Source organism: Salmo salar, chromosome 15 (genome assembly GCF_965601325.2).
Source record: "Salmo salar chromosome 15, fSalSal1, whole genome shotgun sequence".
NCBI classification, from domain to species: domain Eukaryota; kingdom Metazoa; phylum Chordata; class Actinopteri; order Salmoniformes; family Salmonidae; genus Salmo; species Salmo salar.
Genome location: NC_138305.1, coordinates 27,608,426 through 27,635,000, shown reverse-complemented (window position 1 = coordinate 27,635,000; position 26,575 = coordinate 27,608,426). Strand labels below are relative to the sequence as shown.

Genomic DNA, 26,575 nt, shown 5'->3' with positions numbered 1-26,575 from the left:
CCAGGTAACACCCAGAGTAACCTCTCCTCCTGTCTTACCTGTTGTAATAGGCCTTTTACCTGACCACTTTTCTGCCTGAGACACGGATTGACTGTGAGGCAATTATTAAAAACCTATTACATTTCAAACTCAATTGACAAAAGAATCCAAAAGTATTCTGACTGTCTCTCTCTCTCTGTCTCCCTCTGTCAATTCAATGTGTTATTGGAAAGTACATATTCGTATTGCCAAAGGAACAATCCTAAACTCTCTCTCTCTCTCTCCTTCTCAGAGAAGGAGCCGCGGTCTCCGTTGGCGATGCCAGCGCTGTCCATCGTAGCGTCCACAGCCTCCTCTGTGGTCCTCCTCCTGCTGTTGGTGGTGCTGTTTGTTCTGCTGCAGCCCAAACTCAAGTCCTTCCACCACAGCAGGTGCACACACCTTCAATACATTTACATGAACACACATGTGTATTTTGCTGCCATTTCGGGCCGTCAGATCCAGTTTGGTGAAGTTAAAATGTAACTGGTTTTACAAGTTACCAGGCCAAGCAAATGAAAATACTGTCAAAGTGAAAGCTGCAGTAAAAATGGTTCAACGGTTAACTAACAGGTGTGCATATCTCTAACAGACATACTGTCTCTGGTTCTGTGATTAACTGTCAGTTCTCATTACATCTGATGTTAGTAGGCAGCCATGTTGATTTGAGGCCTGGGGGCTCTGTGGGGGCTGTGAGGCCTGGGGGCTGTGTGGGGGCTGTGAGGCCTGGGGGCTGTGAGGCCTGGGGGCTCTGTGAGGGCTGTGAGGCCTGGGGGCTCTGTGGGGGCTGTGAGGCCTGGGGGCTCTGTGGGGGCTGTGAGGCCTGGGGGCTCTGTGGGGGCTGTGAGGCCTGGGGGCTCTGTGAGGCCTGGGGGCTCTGTGGGGGCTGTGAGGCCTGGGGGCTCTGTGAGGCCTGGGGGCTCTGTGGGGGCTGTGAGGCCTGGGGGCTGTGAGGCCTGGGGGCTCTGTGGGGGCTGTGAGGCCTGGGGGCTGTGAGGCCTGGGGGCTCTGTGGGGGCTGTGAGGCCTGGGGGCTGTGAGGCCTGGGGGCTGTGAGGCCTGGGGGCTCTGTGGGGGCTGTGAGGCCTGGGGGCTCTGTGGGGGCTGTGAGGCCTGGGGGCTGTGGAGGCCTGGGGCTCTGTGGGGGCTGTGAGGCCTGGGGGCTGTGAGGCCTGGGGGCTCTGTGGGGGCTGTGAGGCCTGGGGGCTGTGAGGCCTGGGGGCTCTGTGGGGGCTGTGAGGCCTGGGGCTCTGTGGGGGCTGTGAGGCCTGGGGGCTCTGTGGGGGCTGTGAGGCCTGGGGGCTGTGAGGCCTGGGGGCTCTGTGAGGCCTGGGGGCTCTGTGGGGGCTGTGAGGCCTGGGGGCTGTGAGGCCTGGGGGCTGTGAGGCCTGGGGGCTCTGTGAGGGCTGTGAGGCCTGGGGGCTGTGAGGCCTGGGGGCTGTGAGGCCTGGGGGCTGTGTGGCCTGGGGGCTGTGAGGGGGCTGTGAGGCCTGGGGGCTGTGAGGCCTGGGGGCTGTGAGGGCTGTGAGGCCTGGGGGCTCTGTGAGGCCTGGGGGCTGTGAGGCCTGGGGGCTCTGTGGGGGCTGTGAGGCCTGGGGGCTGTGAGGCCTGGGGGCTGTGTGGGGGCTGTGGAGGCCTGGGGGCTGTGAGGCCTGGGGGCTCTGTGGGGGCTGGGGCTGTGAGGCCTGGGGGCTGTGAGGCCTGGGGGCTCTGTGGGGGCTGTGAGGCCTGGGGGCTGTGAGGCCTGGGGGCATCTGTGAGGGCTGTGGGGCCTGGGGGCTGTGAGGCCTGGGGGCATCTGTGAGGGCTGTGGGGCCTGGGGGCTGTGAGGCCTGGGGGCATCTGTGAGGGCTGTGAGGCCTGGGGGCTGTGAGGCCTGGGGGCATCTGTGAGGGCTGTGAGGCCTGGGGCTGTGAGGCCTGGGGGCATCTGTGAGGGCTGTGAGGCCTGGGGGCTGTGAGGCCTGGGGGCTCTGTGAGGAGTTCCACAACCACCTCTAGTCTACACAGGGCTCTGTTAGGACAGGAACATCACACAGCACCACACCACCAGAAATACTGGGTGGCATGCAATATCCTAAATCTCTCTCTCTCCCTCCCCTCTCTCTCCCCCTCTCCCCTCCCCTCTCTCTCCCTCCAGGCGTGAGCAGGGTGTCTCAGGCCAGCCAGCCTCTATCGTGGTGGAAGGGGTCCAGGTGGCCCTCCCCTCCTATGAGGAGGCCGTGTACGGCAGCAGCGGCGGCGCCTCTCTCCCCCCACCACCAGAGTCCCGGGTTCAGATCGTCCTGTCTGAGGGCCCCCAGGGGGCCGAGGGCGGAGCAGAGGGACCGGGTCCCAGCAGTAGGTCCCAGTCCCACCATCACAGAGACAGAGATACAGAGCTGTGCCTCCCCTCCACCTCCTCCTCTTCCTCCTTCCCTTCATCCTGCCGTCACGCAGAGACAGTACTAGTTCACCAGGCCCCCTCCGCCTCCTCTTCGTCGTCGTGGGTTACGGCACACGGAGGGGGTGCCCTTGCCAGGCGTAGAGACTCAGAGAGCAGTGACCAGCACAGCCTGCTTTCTGTCACCTCCGTAGACGACTTCTCTGATGGTAGGTGGTGCCGTGTGTGTGTGTGTGTGTGTGTGTGTGTGTGTGTGTGTGTGTGTGTGTGTGTGTGTGTGTTCACATGCATGTCCTCAACTGTTGAAGGCCTAGTGTTTACATTGTTTACCTTTTGTAGTCCTGACTCTCATTCCATCTTCACTTCTACCTGCGTTTATACATACTGTAGCCTGATGCTAGGATCTCTAACACTGATCTCTGTCTGTCTCGCTCCTCTCTCTGTGTCTCGCTCCTCTCTCTGTGTCTCGCTCCTCTCTCTGTGTCTCGCTCCTCTCTCTCTCTCTCGCTCCTCTCTCTCTGTGTCTCGCTCCTCTCTCTCTGTGTCTCGCTCCTCTCTCTCTGTGTCTCGCTCCTCTCTCTCTGTGTCTCGCTCCTCTCTCTCTGTGTCTCGCTCCTCTCTCTCTGTGTCTCGCTCCTCTCTCTGTCTCGCTCCTCTCTCTCTCTCGCTCCTCTCTCTCTCTCGCTCCTCTCTCTCTCTCTCGCTCCTCTCTCGCTCCTCTCTCTCGCTCCTCTCTCTCTGTCTCGCTCCTCTCTCTCTGTGTCTCTCTCCTCTCTCTCTGTGTCTCTCTCCTCTCTCTCTGTGTCTCGCTCCTCTCTCTCTCTCTGTCTCGCTCCTCTCTCTCTCGCTCCTCTCTCTCTCGCTCCTCTCTCTCTCTCGCTCCTCTCTCTCTCTCTCGCTCCTCTCTCTCTCTCTCGCTCCTCTCTCTCTCTCTCGCTCCTCTCTCTCTCTCTCGCTCCTCTCTCTCTCTCTCGCTCCTCTCTCTCTCTCGCTCCTCTCTCTCTCGCTCCTCTCTCTCTGTGTCTCTCTCCTCTCTCTCTGTGTCTCGCTCCTCTCTCTCTCTGTGTCTCGCTCCTCTCTCTCTCTGTGTCTCGCTCCTCTCTCTCTCTCTGTCTCGCTCCTCTCTCTCTCTGTGTCTCGCTCCTCTCTCTCTCGTCTCGCTCCTCTCTCTGTCTCGCTCCTCTCTCTCTGTCTCGCTCCTCTCTCTGTGTGTCTCGCTCCTCTCTCTGTGTGTCTCGCTCCTCTCTCTGTGTGTCTCGCTCCTCTCTCTGTGTGTCTCGCTCCTCTCTCTGTGTGTCTCGCTCCTCTCTCTGTGTGTCTCGCTCCTCTCTCTGTGTGTCTCGCTCCTCTCTCTCGTGTGTCTCTCTCTGTGTCTCTCTCTGTGTCTCTCTCTGTGTCTCTCTCTGTGTCTCGCTCCTCTCTCTCTCTCTGTCTCGCTCCTCTCTCTCTCTGTCTCGCTCCTCTCTCTCTCTGTCTCGCTCCTCTCTCTCTCTGTGTGTCTCGCTCCTCTCTCTCTCTGTGTGTCTCGCTCCTCTCTCTCTCTGTGTGTCTCGCTCCTCTCTCTCTCTCGTGTGTCTCGCTCCTCTCTCTCTCTCGCTCCTCTCTCTCTCTCGCTCCTCTCTCTCTCGCTCCTCTCTCTCTCGCTCCTCTCTCTCTCTCGCTCCTCTCTCTCTCTCGCTCCTCTCTGTCTCTCTGTGTCTCGCTCCTCTGTGTCTCGCTCCTCTCTCTCTCTCTCTGTGTCTCGCTCCTCTCTCTCTCTCTCTGTGTCTCGCTCCTCTCTCTCTCTCTCTGTGTCTCGCTCCTCTCTCTCTCTCTGTGTCTCGCTCCTCTCTCTCTCTCTGTGTCTCGCTCCTCTCTCTCTCTCTGTGTCTCGCTCCTCTCTCTCTCTCTCTGTGTCTCGCTCCTCTCTCTCTCTCTCTCTGTGTCTCGCTCCTCTCTCTCTCTCTCTCTCTGTGTCTCGACTCCTCTCTCTCTCTCTCTCTCTGTGTCTCGCTCCTCTCTCTCTCTCTCTCTCTCTCTGTGTCTCGCTCCTCTCTCTCTCTCTCTCTCTCTGTGTCTCGCTCCTCTCTCTCTCTCTCTCTCTCTGTGTCTCGCTCCTCTCTCTCTCTCTCTCTCTCTCTGTGTCTCGCTCCTCTCTCTCTCTCTCTCTCTCTCTGTGTCTCGCTCCTCTCTCTCTCTCTCTCTCTCTCTGTGTCTCGCTCCTCTCTCTCTCTCTCTCTCTGTGTCTCGCTCCTCTCTCTCTCTCTCTCTCTCTCTGTGTCTCGCTCCTCTCTCTCTCTCTCTCTCTGTGTCTCGCTCCTCTCTCTCTCTCTCTCTCTCTGTGTCTCGCTCCTCTCTCTCTCTCTCTCTCTGTGTCTCGCTCCTCTCTCTCTCTCTCTCTCTCTCTCTCTCTGTGTCTCGCTCCTCTCTCTCTCTCTCTCTCTCTCTGTGTCTCGCTTCTCTCTCTCTCTGTGTCTCGCTCCTTTCTCTCTCTGTGTTTCTAGATATCCCCCTGTTAAAGGAAACCTGAAGCCCCTGCAGCAGCATCACTCCGCCCCTACAGCTGAGCAGGAAACTGAGGCTCCTGCTGGGGCCTACTGGGGCTTTCTACCTGAACGATACCACCCTACCTTATGTCTCTGAACTACAGAATTACCCCGCGCAGCAAAGACAGGAATCATGTCAAAGAAACTCAACCTCCCTCCTCCTCTACATCTGCAACCTCGAGCAGAGTCCACTTCACCTCCAATTATTACCACCCATGCACAGAACATGTCCACCCCCAGTATCCTCTCCCCATGTCCTGGCTACCCCTTCTGCAATGATCTCTAAACTACTACCCGTGTGGAGAAAAGACAAGACGACCCTCTTTCTCTCTTACTGGGAACTGACAAGCCCTTAGTACCTCCTGGTCTCCTCAGTTTCAGAATGGACCTCAACACAGACAGACAGGCATCAAGTGGTTCCAGCTGAATATAGATGTATTCTGTATGTATCAGAGCTCCAAGTGTGCTACTGTGTATGTGTCACTATGTACACAGCAGAGCCAATTCAATATACAGGGTTCTCCCCAAAGAATGGAAGAGGGGCGCCGCACCACAATTATTTGCTCTAGATTGCAGGAAATGACCCTGCTGTACTCAGTAACACCACCTTGTTAATAAATTCTGGGTAGAACCCTGATATAGTTCTGGTACACAGAATACACTTCCCTCTATGCCTAGCTGCTTGACCCCAGTCATCCACACTTCCCTCTAGGCCTAGCTGCTTGACCCCAGTCATCCACACTTCCCTCTAGGCCTAGCTGCTTGACCCCAGTCATCCACACTTCCCTCTAGGCCTAGCTGCTTGACCCCAGTCATCCACACTTCCCTCTAGGCCTAGCTGCTTGACCCCAGTCATCCACACTTCCCTCTAGGCCTAGCTGCTTGACCCCAGTCATCCACACTTCCCTCTAGGCCTAGCTGCTTGACCCCAGTCATCCACACTTCCCTCTAGGCCTAGCTGCTTGACCCCAGTCATCCACACTTCCCTCTAGGCCTAGCTGCTTGACCCCAGTCATCCACACTTCCCTCTAGGCCTAGCTGCTTGACCCCAGTCATCCACACTTCCCTCTAGGCCTAGCTGCTTGACCCCAGTCATCCACACTTCCCTCTAGGCCTAGCTGCTTGACCCCAGTCATCCACACTTCCCTCTAGGCCTAGCTGCTTGACCCCAGTCATCCACACTTCCCTCTAGGCCTAGCTGCTTGACCCCAGTCATCCACACTTCCCTCTAGGCCTAGCTGCTTGACCCCAGTCATCCACACTTCCCTCTAGGCCTAGCTGCTTGACCCCAGTCATCCACACTTCCCTCGAGGCCTAGCTGCTTGACCCCAGTCATCCACACTTCCCTCGAGGCCTAGCTGCTTGACCCCAGTCATCCACACTTCCCTCTAGGCCTAGCTGCTTGACCCCAGTCATCCACACTTCCCTCTAGGCCTAGCTGCTTGACCCCAGTCATCCACACTTCCCTCTAGGCCTAGCTGCTTGACCCCAGTCATCCACACTTCCCTCTATGCCTAGCTGCTTGACCCCAGTCATCCACACTTCCCTCTAGGCCTAGCTGCTTGACCCCAGTCATCCACACTTCCCTCTAGGCCTAACTGCTTGACCCCAGTCATCCACACTTCCGTCTCGCTCCTCTCTCTCTCTGTCTAGCTGCTTGAGCCCAATCATCCACACTTCCAAATGCTTTATCTCAAACCACAAGACTAGTAGCTAACATAATAATGCTTTTATCGCTGCTGCTGTTGCTGCTGCTGCTGCTGCTGATGATGATGATGATGATGATGATGATGATGAAGATTACTCTGGATACAAACTTGTGCATCTCCCTACTCTAATGGGGATGAGGAGCCTCTCTCTTCAGTGAGGACTATGTTGGTTTGGGCCTTGGCCTGGTTTGCTGGCGTATGCTGCACGTTCTCTCTAGTGATGGATCGATGACGTCCTGCGGGGGGGCGCACGCGGTAGCCCTGTCTGTCCACTCTGTATGAAGCTCCTCTTCCTTTCTCTGCTGCCACTCTCTGGCATCTTCTTGGGTCAGTCAGCGCCACTTTCGTCTGAGTGACGCCACCTGTCAGAAGACAATGCACGTAGGATGGATGGATGGATAGATGGATGGATGGATGGACGGAGGGAGGGAGGGAGCACGTCACCAAGCACCTGCAGGGCTACAGACAGACAGTATCACTCTATCATGTTAAAATAAGATGAATGACACGCTTGCCTTTTCGTCACAACCGATATCTGTGTTGTGTTAGTCACATCAACAGCCCATCTGCTCCCCTGTTGATGTGACTAACTGGTGGGTTTTGTTTTGGGAGGCATCACTATATTTTTGCCACCTGGCTGTGGAACTGAACAACACACAGCTGTTTCATGAATGAAGAGGGCTGCACTATATTGTTAAATTAACTAAGGCCTTGCTGTTTTTTTTACATGATGAAAACATGTTTCTTTGGTGACTAGACATTAGGTCACACATCTCTTTTTCCAATCTATTTATATTGTGTGGCTGTAAGGTTGGGTTCACTAGAGGTGTTTGTCACTTGGTCCGGATGCGCTTAATGTCCGTATGCATGTGTGAGAGTGTGTTTGTGTGTGTCTATCTTTGCCTCTGTACATCAGTTAGGCGAGAGAGAGAAAGGACATGCCCATAGAATGGGTACACCAGAAATATTACCCAGGATTTCCTGCCCTTAGTAGAAATGTCTTCACATAGCTACCCCAGTTCAAAATGGCTTCCCTCTTTTCCTGCTTTTTACAACGGTCAGAAGAACAAACAGTCATTACTGTAAGAATACAGTACATCATGTATATTTAAATGTTCAAGGACTAAAATGTCCTCCATTTTCTGCAGAGTTGCTTCAGAATAACCTTGTGGATCTGCGACTGAAAAACCATTGACACAACTGCAACTGGTTGCAGGAAACGACAGTTATCTTTTGTTGTAAATGTTAAGTTCAAATTTAAGTGAGCCGTTTTAATTGACCTTTGATGATAAAACCACTCGTATACGTTGCTCATTAGGTAGAGGAGACACGGTCTAAGTCTGGTCTGGCTTTTTGAAAACATTGGTTTATTTGTCGGTCTTTCCACCTGTCATTGTCATTGGCTTCATAAACGCAAACAGAGAACGTTGCCTTAGACCTGGTACATTTTATTACTTTGATTTTGTTTCTACTTGTATCGTAAGTTTCCGTCTTTATCTGCTACGATATCGAAGCGTCTTCGGTGTTTCCCAATGGCCTTACTTTTGTATTTTCTAGTCATACAACTGTCTTGTGTATTTTTCAATGTGTTTTATTTTTGTTTTTGGACTCGACTAAAGAAAGTCCATCCTCTTCTCTCTGTACCCCCCCCCCCCCCCCCCCCCAGGCTTCTTCAGCAACCGTGATTTTCAAAAGCCTAAGCACATGAAACAAATCACTTTCTTTGTTTAATGTTTATCAGACATTTTAAATATTGCGTGTTAAGGGACTATTTTTTGGGCGTCCAGACCACCGTTGTACAGTGGTGTTTCCTCCATCTCTTGATTCTGCATTTCAATGCTTTCATGTTTTCTTTTTTTCATCTGTACATTGCAGTGGGTTGTGAAGATCGTATTTTAATATTTGTATAAAGTTTAATTTAATTCTACCGTGTGTGTGTGTGTGTGTGTGTGTGTGTGTGTGTGTGTGTGTGTGTGTGTAACTATTTCTAATTAAAGCTTTTTTTGAAAGTATGTGAGATGTGATGTTTTTACATTGAAGATAATATTATTTTTCAAAAATAGCTCCCTTTTCCCTATATAGTGCACTACTTTTGACCAGAGCCCTATGGATCCTGGTCAAAAGTAGTACACTATAGAGAATAAAGGGTAATTTGGGAGGCAACCCATATTGACGTTTCTATACTGAAAAAGAATGCAGGCCGGGGGTATTCCACTACAAATTCACCTGGTCATGGTTTCCACTTACCTTGGTTTTGTGTTTGATTCACCCAGATTGTTTCAGGCGTACATTGGTATTTCTTTACCTAAAAAGGTTTCAGAACATAAAGTAGATTAACACTGTGGTTAACCTTTTATACAAGCCATGATCATTGATTGTTTATATTGACCCACTTATTTGGCACATAAAACCAATTAAACATGTGATTCATTAAATTAAACCGAAAGGTTGGACCTCCCTGTTTTGAAGAGGACATTTTTACATGTACATTTTTAGTCATTTAGCAGACACTCTTATCCAGAGCGTCTTACAGTAGTGAATACATGCATTTAAAAAATATATATATTTATTTTTGTACTGGCCCCCCGTGGGAACCGAACCCACAACCCTGGCGTTGCAAACACCATGCTCTACCAACTGAGCCACAGGGAAGGACCTAGACCTTCTGTAACCTCCATGTTTTACACGTAAGGAAGCAGAACATTTTAAGAACACGTGAATTGATCTGTGTTTAGTGTTTTTATTCAGCGGCCCAAAGATTGATGTGAAGTAAGTAAAGCAGGCTAAAGGATGGATAGACCGATAGTAAACATGGGTGAAAGGCCTGTGGAGAACAGATGCTTGAAGGCCTACCCACTGTGACTTCCTCAAGGACACTCCTGGACAACCACACCTCATTGGAGGGCAGATTGTGTCTTAATAACATCAGCTATAGTATCATGATACTGGCTAGCTGTTCATCTTACTAACTGTAAACACAACAGCAGCATACACCTGTACATCAACTCTAGGACATAAAGCGCCATGCCATTTTATATTGGGTCCCCCTACTACTATGAGTGACGAGTGCCACCAACCATTGTTTTATGTAGATGTTGAACCTTGTGACTAGGTGATACCTAGCGGCTAGATAAAGTACTACCGAAGAGTTTTTATAACTAAACCAAGATAGACCACAGCTTGTCGTTTCCAACGCGAACAAATGAGTCATAGTGGGCAGAGCCAAGCACAAGGTAGTGAGATTCTATTGGCGCGTTGTAGTTTATATCTGCATATTTCCGTTCGGGAACGCCTACTCTGTGAACTGCCCGTGTGCAATAACTCAATTTGCAAAAGGGTAAAGTCTACAAAACTTTGTCCGTTTTGTTCATAACAGAAAACTGTATTGAGATAAAAAAATATATATATATATATATATATATATATATATATATATATATATATATTTAATTGATGAGAAGATTTGCATTAATATCTCCTCCCCCTGCCAGCCAGTGGAAACGCAAACCAGATGCTTCACATTTATACATCCGGTGAAATATCTGTGTGGTTGTATCTGTGGCGCCACTGCACCGTGTCGTTGAAAAGCCGACGCCATTTTGTGTGCGTGTCTTTTTTCGCTGTGTTTTCAAGAGGAAGCAAGCAAGCAAGTCAATCCCCCCAACAGCAGAAGAAAAACACAGAAAGGTATGTTAAAATGAAGATTTGCACAATTAAAGTGAATCTAACAAATGTTAATGCACTAGTATTGCCAGACGGAAACAATGAGATTAACAAGCTTGTTAGCGTTATCTTTGTGGTGTTTATCTTGCGTTTGCGAACGCAATCACAAGGCCCCCACGGCAACAAAAAAAATACACGATGACTGTCGCAGCTAAGGTAACGATAAATACTCGGTTTTGAAACCTCTCCGGCGTGAGTAATACACGATTGCACGGTTTATTATATTCGTTTATTTTGATTAATGTATTGAGGTTTTTTTTATATATTTTTTTACATTCTGCAGTTTGTAAACGATGGTATTCTAGCTAACGTTAGCATAAACTGCTGTTAGCTAATGAATGATGTGGGTGTACGCATTAAGTATTTCTGGTGACCTGACACGACGTTTTAACAACATTCCTTCAATATTACAATTATTATTATTTTTTTTTACTTTAAATATTTGTCATCATCGGCCGTTTTTTTTTCTTCTTTCTTTTCTTTACTGTTTTGCTATCAGATACACATCGTCCAGCCAGAATGAGTGGATGCCGCATATTTGTCGGCCGGTTGAACCCGTCCGCCAGAGAGAAGGACGTGGAGAGATTCTTCAAAGGATACGGCCGCATCCGAGACATCGACCTGAAGAGAGGCTTTGGTTTTGTGGTCAGTATACACACACATTTCACACGACCTTTTCACAATGCATTACTCTTATCCCCAGGCTAAGGAGGCAGGCTCTTGGCTAAGTGGTAGTGAACAGGCTTTTTCTAGTTTGTGGTCAGTCTACACACAGAGTACAGTTACATGCACACTAAGGTTATTGAGTGGTCCGATTTTGTTAATAGTTCATTTAAATGTTTGCATACTTTTGCAAGAACGATTTCCCTAGTAATCCTCTTTACATGGACATATCAAAAAATTTGCTTACCAGATGAACTCTGATAAATGCAGAAAATCACCAATCAAAATAAAGTTACCACAGCAACAATGTTATTTTTGTGATGCCTATTTAATTCTGATTTAAGGTCTATAGGGCGCGTTCACTATTTACTCCGATTTCAGGAAACTCAGGTCTGAGTGTGCCAGAGCACAGAATAACTGATTAATTTACAAACGCACAACACCGGTTGACTATGACCATTGTCAGTAAACGTTGGTTTGAAAAATAAAAAAAAAAGCAACGTAATTCTCTTGTTGCCAACAATTTGTCACCAACTCTCAGGATAACGTGGAAACAGCCTAACAGCTCTGCTAGGGCGAGTAAAATGGTCAGTGAGATGTTCTCTCATTTGTGTCTGGAAGTAGTTAGCTAGCGAGCTAATTTTAGCCAGTTACCTTGGGTGCTTGACTACTGTTGTTAGGTCAGAACCCTTGGATCAACCCTACTCCTCGGCCACAGCGTCCAGTGTGCTATCTGAGAGCAAAACACTCTGAATTTGCAAAAGGACAATCTGGCAAAGCTCTGAATTTGCGAGTGCACTCCAGAGTGAATCGCCTTCAATGTGGTTCAGAGCGTTTTGCTCTCGGAGAGTTCAGGGAGCAAACTGGACGCTCTGGTCCAGCCTTTATGAAAAAAAATACTGCTTTCAAAATAAATTTAACTGGTGTACTTGTACAGTGTAATTACTGTCTGAAATACCGCAGTCGGCTGCAGTTTCAACTGTAATATTTGTTTGTAAGGGAGAAGGGTTGATCCTAGCGTTGTGAACAGCAGTCAAGCACCCAAGCTAACTGGCTAAAGTTGGCTAGCTTGCTAGCTACTTCCAGACACAGATGAAAGAACACTCGGACCATTTAATTCGCCCTAGCACCCTCGGATGTGAGTGATCTGAAATCGAAGATGGCATGTTCGTAAATTCACGGTGGCTCAGAGTTGGTATCTGAGCTATTTCTAAGATTAATAGCCTAGTGGTTAGACCGTTGGGTCAGTAACCAAAAGGTTGCTGGATCGAATCCCCAAGCTGACAAGGTAAAAATCTGTTGTTTTGCCCCGGAACAAGGCAGTTAACCCACTGTTCCCCGGTAGACCGTCATTGTAAATAAGAACTTGTTCTTAACCTTCTATTTAACTAGGAAAGTCAGTTAAATCAAAAAGCGTCACAATAAGTCGCGGTGTTTGATTTGCCAGCTGAAACCATTGACAAGTGTGCCGTTTTTAAAGTAAATATTAACTATTTTCTTTTAATATCGTCACCTCATAAAGATCACAGTCAGAACTACTAAACTACTTTCCGACTTGATTCCATGCAAATCAATTGCGCACATTTAGCTCTATCAGAGTTCTACAGCAAGTAACTGCCTGCTTTTATGATCAGGATTTTTGATTAGTGAGGGTAGCTAAACAATTTCTCTCAATATTGTCCGCCATTTATTGGATATTTGAGTGATGTGAAATAAGTGACCTATACCTGACAAGGAGGAGTGGTTTAGGTTAATTTCCCATCCGCTGTGGGCTCTGCCTGTCAATCAGCAGAAGGGTGCTTTTTTGCTGATGTTTACTTAGCAATCTACCAGTAGAAACCTTGTAGAGTTGGCTAAACATAGTGGTAAGTAGAACAATGTACTTTATAATCCAACCAATCTCTCGACTTAGCGACGTTAACATTATCCCCTTTTCAACATTGTTTTTAAATAGTATTTAATCACGATTGCTGCTGACAGAAATGACATTGATTGATGGATTACATCGAATTGGCTAGCTACCCAGTAAGCACCCGTACCTTTGGCTGATTGTATCAAAATGCATAGGAAATATGTAGTTTTGAGAGTATTGGCGAGTCATCTGAATAGAATGTTGATGCCTGGCCAACATATTCAAAAATAGCTAGCGACGCTAACGTCATACTGCATATAAAGTCAATCTGGCGACTTGAAAATGATGACAAAAGGTTTTCCTCCTAATTATTTGCTTCCTTTTTGAATGGCATCGTGTTTCCAAGCCACTGTAATGCACTTTTGATGGAATCTTCATCAGCGCTCATTGATGATGCATTGAGTAGAAGGCTCAGTCGGACATCAGTCCAAAATAAACATTCAAAATAATATTGTGACGAAACATGCAACTCATGAATAAACGAGGAACAATTTAGATTGTAGCCATTCTAAATACATCTGCAAGATGTCTTGCCAATCAGCAAACGGTCTCTGTAGTGGCGATTCCCTATGCACTGGCACAGAGGAGAGCTGTCCATAACGCTTCCACAAAAATCCGCTTTCCAAACGTTACTCTTTTGGGGTGAAGTTCCCATTTATTGCGTATATAAATAGCTCCAACACATTCCTATTCAAAAGGTGCAGAGATGCAGTCTATAAGCTGTATCTGTGATACAGTAGGAATTCTTATGTGCTCTCCTCTCACCTGTACTAACCCTTCCTGGTCACCTGTGCTACCTACATGCACGCATTGACCCATGACCACAACATATAGTACCCGCTAGTGTACAAAACAAGTAGAAAATAACCCTTGACAGACATCATATACACTACTCCTAAACAGGCCAAAATGGCTCATATTCTCCATACTACATCTTCCTGTATACTGTCTACATTGGGCAGGTGCATGTGCTAACTGATAACAGATCATGTCAATGTGGCTAGTTAATAAGAGAACTTTCAGGGGATAAACTAGACTGGCAGCTTCATTAAATACTACCCGCAAAACACCAGTGTTAACAGTGAAGAGGTGACTACAGGGTGCTGGCCTTCTAGGCAGAGTTGCAAAGAAAAAGCCATATCTGACTGGCCCATTAACCTCTTCACGGTCGCCTAGGATAGGGGGCGCTACAGCGATTTTTGAAAAAAATGTGCCCATTTTTAAACGGCCTCCTACTCAAACTCAGAAGCTAGGATATGCATATAATTAATACTTGTGGATAGAAAACACCCTAAAGTTTCTAAAACTGTTTGAATGGTGTCTGTGAGTATAACAGAACTCATATGGCAGTCAAAACCCTGAGACCGATCGTAACAGGATGTGGAATTCTGAATTGCGGACTCAACTTCATCACTTTGCCTATAAATCACACCGTGAGCAATGGTTCATTGAGCACTTCCTATTGCTTCCACTAGATGTCCCCAGTCTTAACAAAGTGGTTTGAGTCTCCTGCTGTGAAAACTGACAGAATGACACGCTGTGGAACATGGTCACATGAGGAGGGCCATCACCATTATGACGCCGGCGCCCCTGGCTACCCTCCCCTTTCGAAACGTTTTGAAAGACAATGCAATCGTCCCCCTTGAATCTTATTGGAGCTCTGGTTGTATGCGGCCGACGGAGCTTTTGGAGCAGCCTTCAGAACGCGCTAACAAGAACAAGCTATTGGAACATAAAGGATTAACTTTTTCGAACGAAAAATACATTTGTTGTGGACCTGGGATTCCTGGAAGTGCTTTCTGATGAAGATAATCAAAGGTAAGGGATTATTGACAATAGTATACAAGAGGAGATTTGATATGCGATTGTTCCAAGATGGCGCTGACCTGTAACGGTAGCCTATTTTTCTGAGTATCGCATCCCCTTTTATCGAAAAGTGTGATTACCCAGTAAAGTTATTTTTAAATTTGGCATTACAGGTGCTTTCAAGAGATATTCATCTATAAATCTTAGAATGACAATATTACATTTTAAAAATGAGGGAAAAAATGAGGGAAAATAGTTAGTCAACGTTACGCACCGATGTAAAATGCTGTTTTTATATATAAATATGAACTTTATCGAACAAAAGAATGCATGTATTGTGTAACATGATGTCCTAGGAGTGTCATCTGATGAAGACTGTCAAAGGTTAGTGCTGCATTTAGCTGTTTTTTTGGTTATTTGTGATGCATGTGGTTGGTCGGAAAATGGCTATGTGGCTACTTTTACGGTATACTCTAACATAATCTAATGTTTTGCTTTTGCTGTAAAGCCTTTTTGAAATCGGACAATGTGGTTCGATTCAGGAGAGGTGTATCTATAAAACGATATAACATAGTCCTATATTTGAAGAAAAAAATTATATTACATTTTGTTATGCTAATGGCGATAGGATTTTTCGCTGGATGTCCGACCAGGGGTTAAAATAAAAGATTAAGATGGGCAAAAGAACAGACACTGGACAGAGGAAGTCTGCCTAGAATACCGGAGTCGCCTCTTCGCTGTTGACGTTGAGACTGGTGTTTTGTGGGTACTATTTAATGAAGCTGCCAGTTGAGGACTTGTGAGGCGTCTGTTTCTCAAACTAGAGACACTAATGTACTTGTCCTCTTGCTCAGTTGTGCACCGGGGCCTCCCACTCTTTCTATTCTGGTTAGAGCCAGTTTGTGGTATCTGAAGGGAAGTAGTACAGTTGTCTGAGATCTTCAGTTTCTTGGCAATTTCTCGCATGGAATAGCCTTCATTTCTCAGAACAAGAATAGACTGATGAGTTTCAGAAGAAAGTTCATTTGTTTCTGGCCATTTTGAACCTGTTATCGAACCCACAAATGCTGATGCTCCAGATACTCAACTAGTCTAAAGAAGGCCAGTTTTATTGCTTCTTTAATCAGAACAACAGTTTTCAGCTGTGCTAACATAATTGCAAAAGGGTTTTCTTATGGTCAATTAGCCTTTTAAAATGATAAACTTGGATTAGCTAACACAACGTGCCATTGGAACACAGGAGTGATGGTTGCTGATAATGGCCCTATGTAGATATTCCATAAAAATTCAGACGTTTCCAGCTACAATAGTCATTTACAATGTCTACACTGTTTTTCTGACCAATTTGATGTTTTAATGAACAAAATGCGCTTTTCTTTAAAAAACAATGACATATCTAAGTGACCCCAAACCTTTGAACGGTAGTGTGTATATACACACACACTTTCAAAAGTTTGGAGTCACTTAGAAATGTCCTTGTCTTTTAAAGAAAAGCACATTTTGTTCATTAAAACATCACATGGCATTAGTAAACACCTTACTCTGCTAAACCTTTTTTATAAAGTTTAGCAGAGTAAGGTGTTTACATTACTAATGCCGTACTCGGCCATCTGACAAAATGTGTTTTTAATATAAAATTGTTAGTCTGCATTTAAATCTACTCCCTGACACGCTTAGCTAAGCCCTCAATTACCGTCTCTGCTAACTCATTGCTGTGTTAGCTAGCTAAATGTTCTAGAATGGATATTGATCTGAATGTTCTATGTTGTTGTCCAGGAGTTTGATGATCCCAGGGATGCTGAGGATGCCGTTTATGAGCTGGACGGCAAGGAGCTCTGCAACGAGAGGTAAAGTGACGGCATCTCTGTTCACGATGGACATTTACACATCACAACCATGTTGGCTCAATGCCCACATATCAATTAAGGGTCAGTGGTGGTTATAACATCCTTCCATAGCCCTCTGTTCTCTCTCAAGCCCTCTGTTTTCTCCTTTTTCCCTCTTTTAAAAAAAATATTTTCTCTCCATTCTCTCTCTTAGGGTAACCATTGAGCACGCCCGTGTGCGCCTGCGTGGTGGCCGAGGACGCGGTGGTGACAGAGGTGGTGGTGGTGGCGGCGGTGGAGGAGGAGGAGGGGGTGGAGGCCGCTTCCCCGATCGCTACGGCCGTGGCTCCCAGGATAGTCGGAGGTATATGAACATTCATACGATCAGCTAGTCTCTTAATATTCCCAGTGGGGACTTTCCACACTCGTCACTAACATGTAGATTCCAGACATCTGAACAGTCCCTTTTACATGTGGACAGTTGAGACAAAATACCCACATCAAGGTGTTATTAAACCAACTTCAAAACACTGGTTTCTGTATGTGGCTTTCACGGTTTGTTCATCACCTGAGGCACGCAAACAATGTAATTGCGTGCATGCATATGCCAGGATATAGACATCTCAGTACCAGCATTTTTAAAGTCTGTTTAATAATACATTCCTGTGGATATTTTGTCTCAAATTTCCATAAGGACCAACCAACCAAGTGGACAACCGCCAGAGTAAGTTGAAATGACAGTTTATACCACTTTCTGTCAATATGAAGCACCTTTTGGAAAATTGCTATGAATATAAACTGTGGACACTCCTTCAAATTAGTGGATTCATTTATTTCAGCCACACCCAATACTGACAGGTGTATAAAATAGAGCGCGCAGCCATGCAATCTCCATAGACAAACATTGGCAGTAGAATGGCCTTACTGAAGAGCTCAGTGACTTTCAACGTGGCACCGTCGTAGGATGCCACCTTTCCAACAAGTCAGTTTGTCAAATTTCTGCCCTGCTAGAGCTGCCCCGGTCAACTGGAAGGGCTGTTATTATGAAGTGGAAACGTCTAGGAGCAACAACGGTTCAGTCGCGAAGTGGTAGGCCACACAAGCTCACAGAATGGGAGCACGTAAAAATAAAAATCCTGTCCTCTGTTGCAACACAGAGTTCCAAACTGCATCTCGAACCAACGTCAGCACAATAACTGTTTTGTCGGGAGCTTCATGAAGTGGGTTTCCATGGCCGAGCAGCCGCACATAAACCTAAGATCATCATGCGCAATGCCAAGCGTCGGCTGGAGTGGCGTAAAACTAGCCGCCATTGGACTCTGGAGCAGTGGAAACATGTTCTCTGGAGTGATGAATCACACTTCACCATCTGGCAGTCCAACGGACGAATCTGGGTTTGGAGGATGCCAGGAGAACGCTACCTGCCCCAATGCATAGTAGTGCCAACTGTGAAGTTTGGTGGAGGAGGAATAATGGTCTGGGGCTGATTTTCATGGATCAGGCTCCTTAGTTCCAGTGAAGGGAAATCTTAACGCTACAGCGTAGAATGAAATTCTAGACGATTCTGTGCTTTCAACTTTGTGGCAACAGTTTTGGAGAAGGGCCCTTTACTGTTTCAGCATGACAATAGCCCTGTTCTCAAAGCAAGGTCTATACAGAAATGGTTTGTTGACACCAGTGTGGAAGAACATGACTGGCCTGCACAGAGCCCTGACCTCAACACCTTTGGGATGAATTGGAACGCCAACTGCGAGCCAGGCCTAATCACCCAACATCAGTGTTCGATCTTGTGGCTGAATGGAATCATGTCCTCTACAGCAATGTTCCAACATCTAGTGGAAAGCCTTCCCAGAAGAGTGGAGGCTGCTATAGCAGAAAAGGCCCTTGGTTTTGGAACGAGATGTTTGACGAGCAGTTGTCCACACACTTTTGGTTATGTAGTGTAAATCTAATCTAGGAGACCTGCAAGCTATCAGCTCTGTGTGGGCTGAGACTGCTCTCATCCCCTTTGAACTATTTCATTATTTTTTATTTTTAGTCAGTCATGGTCCTGTAGACAAAGCATAGTGGGAGTGTTCTAGAATCTGATAAGCATGTTAGATTATAATGAATGGACAGGGGGGAAACTGATCCTAAATCAGGACTGAGGTTCTCTCTCCCCCCCACCACAGCAAAAGTATTAGGCTACTAGTTGGGATCATATCCGGGCTTTGGCTAGAACGAAGGAACTTCAACCATGACCCACCAACGGGTTCTCACCCACTGTAAGGGAACCATGGTTCTAGATCATCTGCAAGGTTCTCACACTGTTCTTTGTCTCCCCCCCATCGCAGTAGGAACCCTCCTCCGATGCGTACGGAGAACCGTCTCATCGTGGAGAACCTATCATCTCGCGTCAGCTGGCAGGTGAGTTCCTTACCTGGGCGTGTCTCTACCTGCCTGTTAGTAACTCCAGGCTCTGACTGATCAGACGGAGAGAACGCTCAGCTTTATACCTGAAGTCTTCACTAGTATTGATCTCAAGGCAACTTCCTGGTGCAGTCCAGGTAAAGACTAATACAAGACTCATTCTCTTTTTTCTTTTTGCCTACGTTTATTTTAGTATATGTGGTAATATTCCATGGGCTGAGAGCAAATAAATATGCAAATCGACAGCACTAAATGTGTTGTGATTGGCCCAAATGGCTCCTTGCAAAGTATTTAATAACCTATCAAGAGCTCTCAGTACATATCCAGCCCTTTCCTGAGAGCATCCGGTGGAGAAATGGCTAGCCATAGCTATTTGCTGCAGCTAAAGAATGCAGTTGATTAGATACAAAAGAGGGAGAAAAAAAAACATTTGTCTGTTTTTTAATTTTAACCAATTCTTCACCCCTTTATTTGCCAGCCTGACTGTTGTGTCGTATGGAAGAGAGCGCTTCTTATGGTGGAGTTAACCCAATCAGGGTCCCTCTCTCTGGGTTGAGCCATGTCGTGCCAGCCAGTGTGCCAGTCAGCCCGCTCCTAGTTGGTTCCTCTCCTCCTGCTGGTCGTATGAGAGAGTGCTCCCTCGCTTGGTCGGGGGTCAGGTCCCAGCCCCGGGTTCCACTACTCTCTCTGCTCTAGAAGCGCTGGCTGCCCCTTCGCTCACACTCGCTGTCCCCCTGGTGGTGTGGGGCCTCGACGGCCGGAGCGCCGTGCTGACACAGAAATCACAAACAGAGGCAGAAAGAGGAGAGTCGATGATGGTGTTCATGATGATGATGGTGGCGGTGTTTTGGTCTGATCCATGGTGGTTCGTTAATTTGAGAGGCTTCGATCGATCCATATCTCCCCCCCCACCCCCCCCCAATTCCCCCCCCCCCCCTCTCCCCGTGTGCTGTGGTTCCGTCCGCACATCGCGAGAGGTGCCCCAGAAGTGGATAAAATCTGCTGAGCGAGGTCACGAAGGGTCAAGGTTGGATCACGAGGTGCGATCAAGGTGGTTATGGTATGGTGGACTAGGAGAGCCTGCTACGGCCCGCTCCAAAGGGGTCGATATCAGGTATTAGTTTCCTCTCTTCCTCCCTGTTGACTCTCTGTACTGAGACTGAGGGGGGTGCTGAGCCCTAGATGGGGTTCCCGTCCCGGGTGTTAGGGAGCTCCTGTCTAGCCAGAGACGACAGGGCTCTTGGGGTTGATCAACACAAAACACCTCTGCTGGTCATGCAGACTTTTTTATATTTATATTGATGACTATTCTGTGTAGTTTATTATTTTTTTTTTTTAAAGAGGGCGGGGTCCAATAATTTTGAGACAATGCAAAATAATCCAAATGTTCAGGTCAACTTGAAATATTTGATGTTAGCTTCCTGCGTTTTACAGATCCAATTGCGGATCACGTAGGCTGTGTTTACACAGGCTGCCCAATGGTGCAAAGTCCTAAAACCCCCAAAATTCATTACCTCGTTTTTGTTCGATGATACGATAGCAGTCAGTTAACGTTACTTTTTTTTAATGAAGTCTTTATGTGCTTTTTGATATTAAGTAAATCCTTCCAAGTTCATTGACGTTAGCTGATGAAGATTGTCAAAGTAGAAAATAATAGTTTTGGAATGAATGCCGACTAAGGTCATCAACTTTAAGAACTCTTATACCGTTTTCATCTGAGATTATAGCAGTCAGTTAACATTACCTTTTATAGGAAGCCTTTTGATATTACATAAATGCTTCAACAACAAAAAATGATGCATTTATCCAAAACCCTACAAAAACGCGGTTAATTTCCCCATAGAACCGTCCAACGAACCGTGGCGTAGTTGCCTTCAAAAATATGCCGTTGCTATTTCTCTCTAGTGGAGGTGCATAAAGATGGTGGTTCACACACGCTCACCAGAAATGTTGTTTTGCTAAGTTGTCGGTATTGTACATCGCTCTTGGTTAAAAAAAAATGTTTTTTCATTTTAACAGTGTACATGATTCTAACTTTAACTCCAGGATGCCGTTAAATAAAAAGGTTGCGTTGATTTATTGGCACGTTGAACCATGTCGTGGTTTAGACTGGACAGGACGTCATGGTGCTAAAACAATCTGAATTCTGACATCTTTATGCAAGCTCGCCATCCTGTTTTTTCCCCCCCGACTGATTGGTCTTTTAACCCATCAGATCTTTTTCAGTGCTGATATGATTGGTCAAAAGACAAATTAGTAGCAAAAAGATCAGAATGTGTAAGCAACCATTTGTTTTTCCGGGGAAGGCTTTCATCACATTTCCTTAAACTGTCTTAAGCTGTAGGGTCTGTGGCGTTTTCTAAACGGCTAGTTCTGTCAAGTTGACTGGTCGCGGACATCAATGTATCCACACAACTTCGCACACAGACAGATCTAACCGTTTAACTGACCAACTACTTTTATAACACAATAACTTTGTGTTGCTGGACCAGACAGCCAGTCATTTTGCAGTGTTCTCTGAGGTTCTTGGACCCCTCTTGTTATCTTAGCCTTTGTAGTTGCTCTATGATATCTAACCTTTTTTTTTCTCTTTGGGAAATTTGATGCATTATGTTGAGTGTTGTCCTGGTCCGGTCCTAACTTAACCTGTCGTTGTGTAGGACCTGAAAGATTTCATGAGACAGGCGGGGGAAGTAACGTTCGCAGACGCCCACCGCCCCAAGCTCAACGAAGGGTAAGAATGACATGAGCTCCCCCCGGGTGTTCTTCCTAGACGTGCCAACATCCATACCCCTCCTAATATAACGGACGTTTCGCCATACCCCTCCTAATATAACGGACGTTTCGCCATACCCCTCCTAATATAACGGACGTTTCGCCATACCCCTCCTAATATAACGGACGTTTCGCCATACCCCTCCTAATATAACGGACGTTTCGCCATACCCCTCCTATCGCCATACCCCTCCTAATATAACGGACGTTTCGCCATACCCCTCCTAATATAACGGACGTTTCGCCATACCCCTCCTAATATAACGGACGTTTCGCCATACCCCTCCTAATATAACGGACGTTTCGCCATACCCCTCCTAATATAACGGACGTTTCGCCATACCCCTCCTAATATAACGGACGTTTCGCCATACCCCTCCTAATATAACGGACGTTTCGCCATACCCCTCCTAATATAACGGACGTTTCGCCATACCCCTCCTAATATAACGGACGTTTCGCCATACCCCTCCTAATATAACGGACGTTTCGCCATACCCCTCCTAATATAACGGACGTTTCGCCATACCCCTCCTAATATAACGGACGTTTCGCCATACCCCTCCTAATATAACGGACGTTTCGCCATACCCCTCCTAATATAACGGACGTTTCGCCATACCCCTCCTAATATAACGGACGTTTCGCCATACCCCTCCTAATATAACGGACGTTTCGCCATACCCCTCCTAATATAACGGACGTTTCGCCATACCCCTCCTAATATAACGGACGTTTCGCCATACCCCTCCTAATATAACGGACGTTTCGCCATACCCCTCCTAATATAACGGACGTTTCGCCATACCCCTCCTAATATAACGGACGTTTCGCCATACCCCTCCTAATATAACGGACGTTTCGCCATACCCCTCCTAATATAACGGACGTTTCGCCATACCCCTCCTAATATAACGGACGTTTCGCCATACCCCTCCTAATATAACGGACGTTAAGCCATACCCCTCCTAATATAACGGACGTTAAGCCATACCCCTCCTAATATAACGGACGTTTCGCCATACCCCTCCTAATATAACGGACGTTAAACGAATGTCTCAGTTATCCTACTGACCTCTTTTTGTCATGTCGGTCTTCAGGGTGGTTGAGTTCGCTTCTTACAGCGATCTGAAAAACGCTGTTGAGAAGCTGTCTGGCAAGGAGATCAATGGAAGGAAAATCAAGCTGATTGAGGCAGCTAAGAAGAGGTGAGTTGGTCTGGAGAGTAAGCCCTTCTAGATGTTTCCTCTAAGGAACTGAGGGAAGGATGCACTGGAGAGTAAACCCTTCTAGATGTTTCTCTGAGGGAAGGATGCACTGGAGAGTTAGCCCTTCTAGATGTTTCCTCTAAGGAACTGAGGGAAGGATGCACTGGAGAGTAAGCCCTTCTAGATGTTTCTCTGAGGGAAGGATGCACTGGAGAGTTAGCCCTTCTAGATGTTTCCTCTAAGGAACTGAGGGAAGGATGCACTGGAGAGTAAACCCTTCTAGATGTTTCTCTGAGGGAAGGATGCACTGGAGAGTTAGCCCTTCTAGATGTTTCCTCTAAGGAACTGAGGGAAGGATGCACTGGAGAGTAAGCCCTTCTAGATGCGCTATCAGCGTATTTGAATAGGGTTTCAGTGAACTGATAAGACAACAGACCGTTGGTTTTATTTAGGGTAAATCTATTTTAATTAAATACTTCTGACATCTGCTTGTTTTGTTGTTGATTGAATCTAAATACTTGCCCATACATGTTTGCTCATTGAAGTGGTCAGAAAGTGATCGTTGGACCTGAATGCCAAAACGTTCAAGAGATGAAGGTGCTCCAAGTTGACCCATTTTATAGATCATGAGACATCCATGTCTTCCTCACTGGAAAAGATACATGCTTGAGTAGGATTTATAATTTACAAGCTTACAGACAGTGTTGTCAAACTACTTGATTATTTCTTGAAGAAAAATATTTAAGTTGGTCATTTAAAAAAAAACAAAATGTAGATTTTGTAGATTAGACCCTATTTCACATCACCTGATGTTTTTGTGTTGTGCCTCCATCGGTTGAAACACATGCTGTTGAATACAGACAGGATGGGTGTCATTACAATCTCAAACAGAATGAACATAACCCTTCAGACCACTGCAGTTTAGCTGGTACGCCATTGACATTTTATATTGATTTGATATCTTCCATTTACTACCACAACGATGACCAACGGTTCACCCACTGTCGAATGTCAACTTAAATGCTAATTCAATAGGTTTCCTATAGAGGATTGACAGTAATTTTAAAACAGATATTCCTATTCAAGTTAATGTTCTCGCTCTCTCTCTGGACCTCTACCCATCTTTGTGGTGCCATTTTGAAAGTTTAAATTGTATTCCATTTTAGTAAATTTTATCAGCCAAACATGACACCCACCCTGTATTCTAGAGCACATCTCAACTGATGGCAGCACAACATAACAACCGTAGCTGTAAAAATAGTGTCTAAGCTACAACATGTTAATATGAAGGGAGGGGAAAGGTTCATGTGTCTTTAGTCATGTTAAAGGGGGGCAGAGGAACCTTTTTAAATTATTTAACTTTTTTGTACGCTTTTAAAAGATCATTCTCAACTGATTTATTGTCCAGTGATTAAAGACGTGGTATTCAAAGTGGGTCGACTTTGAGCATCTAAGTTTTGACATTCATGCCCAAAAAGTCACTTTCTGACCACTTGGGTATGTAAAGTTCTGTTCAAATCAAAAAGTGACCAAGTGGGTTTACCCTTCCTCTTCTCCAGGGGTTCCAGGAGTCGTTCCCGCTCAGAGAGCTCCTCTCGTTCCCGTTCTCGTAACCGTTCCCCGTCCCGCTCCAGGACACCCCGTCGTTCCAGGTCACACTCCCCCAAGAGAGACTACAACCGCTCTCGTTCTCGGTCCCACAGCGGCTCCCCAGCTCCCCGTGGTGCCGCCCCCGGCTCCCCACCGCCCAGGGCTAAGGAGACCTCTTCCACCTCCTCCAAACGGCCCTCCAAGCCCAGCAAGTCTGCCTCCCCTCACTCCCCTCCCCCTGCACAGCGTGCACCTTCCAGGTCTCGGTCTAGGTCTAGGTCTCGTGGCTCTCGTTCCCCGTCCACAGACAGCCGCCACTGAGTATTGAGAACAGGAATATACACGTTTTGACATGAACACACATAGCTAACGCTCACTCTCACACACAGTACATGAGTACACTCACATTAAGACAAACATGAACACACACAGTTTTAGTAAGACTACAGGCCAGGGCCAGGAACTGTTACACCTAGCAGTACTGGCCTCCTGGCCCTGTATTAACCCCTCTGTTTCCTCCCTATGGCCCCCCATTTGACATGGCTGACCTTTGACCTACTGCAGCATCGTGGGTGTTGTCAGTAAAAGCATCAGTCTCTGAACACAATGACGGTTTCATTTTGAGCATTTATTCCTAAACCTTCTTGGTTTGTACTTGGTTTTGTTTTGATCAGTATTTTTATTTGGAGTTTTTTTGTTTTTTTTTAATCAAAGCTCATGTGTGATTGATTCCCCCTCTCCTTGCTGTTGGTTGGCAGCTCTGATATCATGAACTGTTGAGAATTCAAGTCCTGTCGCATGATGGTAATGAATGTGATTGGATAAGGTTTTGGGTCATACCATTCTCATCTCAGTGTAGGGGTGGTGTAAGGTAACTGTTTGGGGATTTATGTTTCATGCAGTTATTTTCGATAGAATGCCTTTTTTTCTTTTTTTTTGGTGTGGGCCTTTTTTGTGATTGGCAGTAAAGATGTTTTATCCTCAGTGAAGACACCTTGTGAAAACGTTGTACGTGCTGTTTTTATTTGAACCCATTTGTATTGAATGTTTAAATGGAGTGGTGTTTCTGTTTAGCATTATATTTCCCTTATACAACTTATTGTGATGAGGTTAACACCTAGACAATAGTTTGGAAAATAAAACCTTTTGTACACTAAAACATGAAGTCTAATTTGTAATTATTTCCACCTTACCCCCCCAATTGTTTGAATTTAATTGAAAAAGAACAAGTCCCAAAGCAGACGCCCAATGAAATGTTTTAAATAAAGCATCGAAAGACAGTGTGAACTTCAAGTTCAACTTCAACAAAGAATTGTGCCACCGTTTGTATGGACTTAAAACAATATGTCATTACATACTAGCAGTAATAAAATGTCACATGACTATATAACATTTTCAATAGCTTGTCCAAACATTGACACTTGTCTCGATCAGAAGTACTCATGTAGTTTAGACAATACATTGGTTTATCTTTTCAGTTAATTCCACATTGTATTCCACATACACTTCTACACCTGTATACAGTGTTGTCAATTAGGCACAATCACTCCACCTTCAAAATGCCTGCTACCATGTATCATTGTATGTGTAGTTACTGGGTGTTAAGTCATTGTAATCTGGTAGATCATCAGGTCTTGGCAGCCTGAAGCCTTGGTAGACATCACCATTTGACTGAGCTGATGTGAATCTGATTTCCATCAGACTACCACATCACTGGGCTTCATCTCTAGCTGGTCATCCACTGCCTTGTACACCTGCTTCTCTGTGGGATGGAGAGAGGAGCACAGAGCTGTCTTGACAAAATGACCATTTGGGCAGCTAAGATTGAACTGGGTCCTCCAGTCTTCCCTTGTGGTGACAAATGTAGGTTTTAACCTTGAGTAGGAGATGGCCTGTACTCATAAAGTCTCTGAGTAGGAGTGCTGATCAATTTAGAATTTCACAAAATAATAATGGACAGGGGTAACCTAGTTGAGGTGTGAACCTCCATTTGTTTTTGTCACCACAAGTGACCTGATGTCCAGGTCTCA

General features: G+C 46.3%; 3 protein-coding genes across 4 annotated transcripts in view; 2 read left to right on the top strand and 1 right to left on the bottom strand.

Annotated features, from left to right (window-relative positions):
* The window catches only part of LOC106571091 (sushi domain-containing protein 6), a 56,295-nt gene extending 47,735 nt beyond the window's left edge, over positions 1 to 8,560 (top strand). The window contains exons 4-7 of the mRNA XM_082961629.1: positions 1 to 4; positions 272 to 410; positions 2,157 to 2,608; positions 4,883 to 8,560. The exon at positions 1 to 4 is cut by the window's left edge and continues 191 nt beyond it. Coding sequence (XP_082817755.1) covers positions 1 to 4; positions 272 to 410; positions 2,157 to 2,608; positions 4,883 to 4,908 — 621 coding nt within the window. The 3' untranslated portion in view covers positions 4,909 to 8,560. The remainder of the gene's footprint in view (positions 5 to 271; positions 411 to 2,156; positions 2,609 to 4,882) is intronic.
* Positions 8,561 to 10,130: 1,570 nt separating this feature from the next.
* On the top strand, positions 10,131 to 25,704 carry LOC106571090 (serine/arginine-rich splicing factor 5). 2 transcript variants are annotated; one of them, XM_014143758.3, is made up of 9 exons: positions 10,131 to 10,320; positions 10,856 to 11,001; positions 16,514 to 16,584; positions 16,778 to 16,927; positions 17,258 to 17,287; positions 18,897 to 18,969; positions 21,633 to 21,706; positions 22,848 to 22,955; positions 24,515 to 25,704. In XM_014143758.3, the coding sequence occupies exons 2-9, from the start codon at positions 10,876 to 10,878 to the stop codon at positions 24,864 to 24,866; spliced, it is 984 nt and encodes a 327-aa protein (XP_013999233.2). In that variant the 5' UTR covers positions 10,131 to 10,320; positions 10,856 to 10,875; the 3' UTR covers positions 24,867 to 25,704. The 2 variants fall into 2 exon arrangements, with proteins under 2 accessions (XP_013999233.2, XP_013999234.2); XM_014143759.3 differs by lacking the exon at positions 17,258 to 17,287.
* The window catches only part of LOC106571093 (hepatic sodium/bile acid cotransporter), a 36,110-nt gene continuing 35,082 nt past the window's right edge, over positions 25,548 to 26,575 (bottom strand). The window contains exon 8 of the mRNA XM_045695563.2: positions 25,548 to 26,307. Within this exon, the coding sequence (XP_045551519.1) occupies positions 26,243 to 26,307 (65 nt within the window). The 3' untranslated portion in view covers positions 25,548 to 26,242. The remainder of the gene's footprint in view (positions 26,308 to 26,575) is intronic.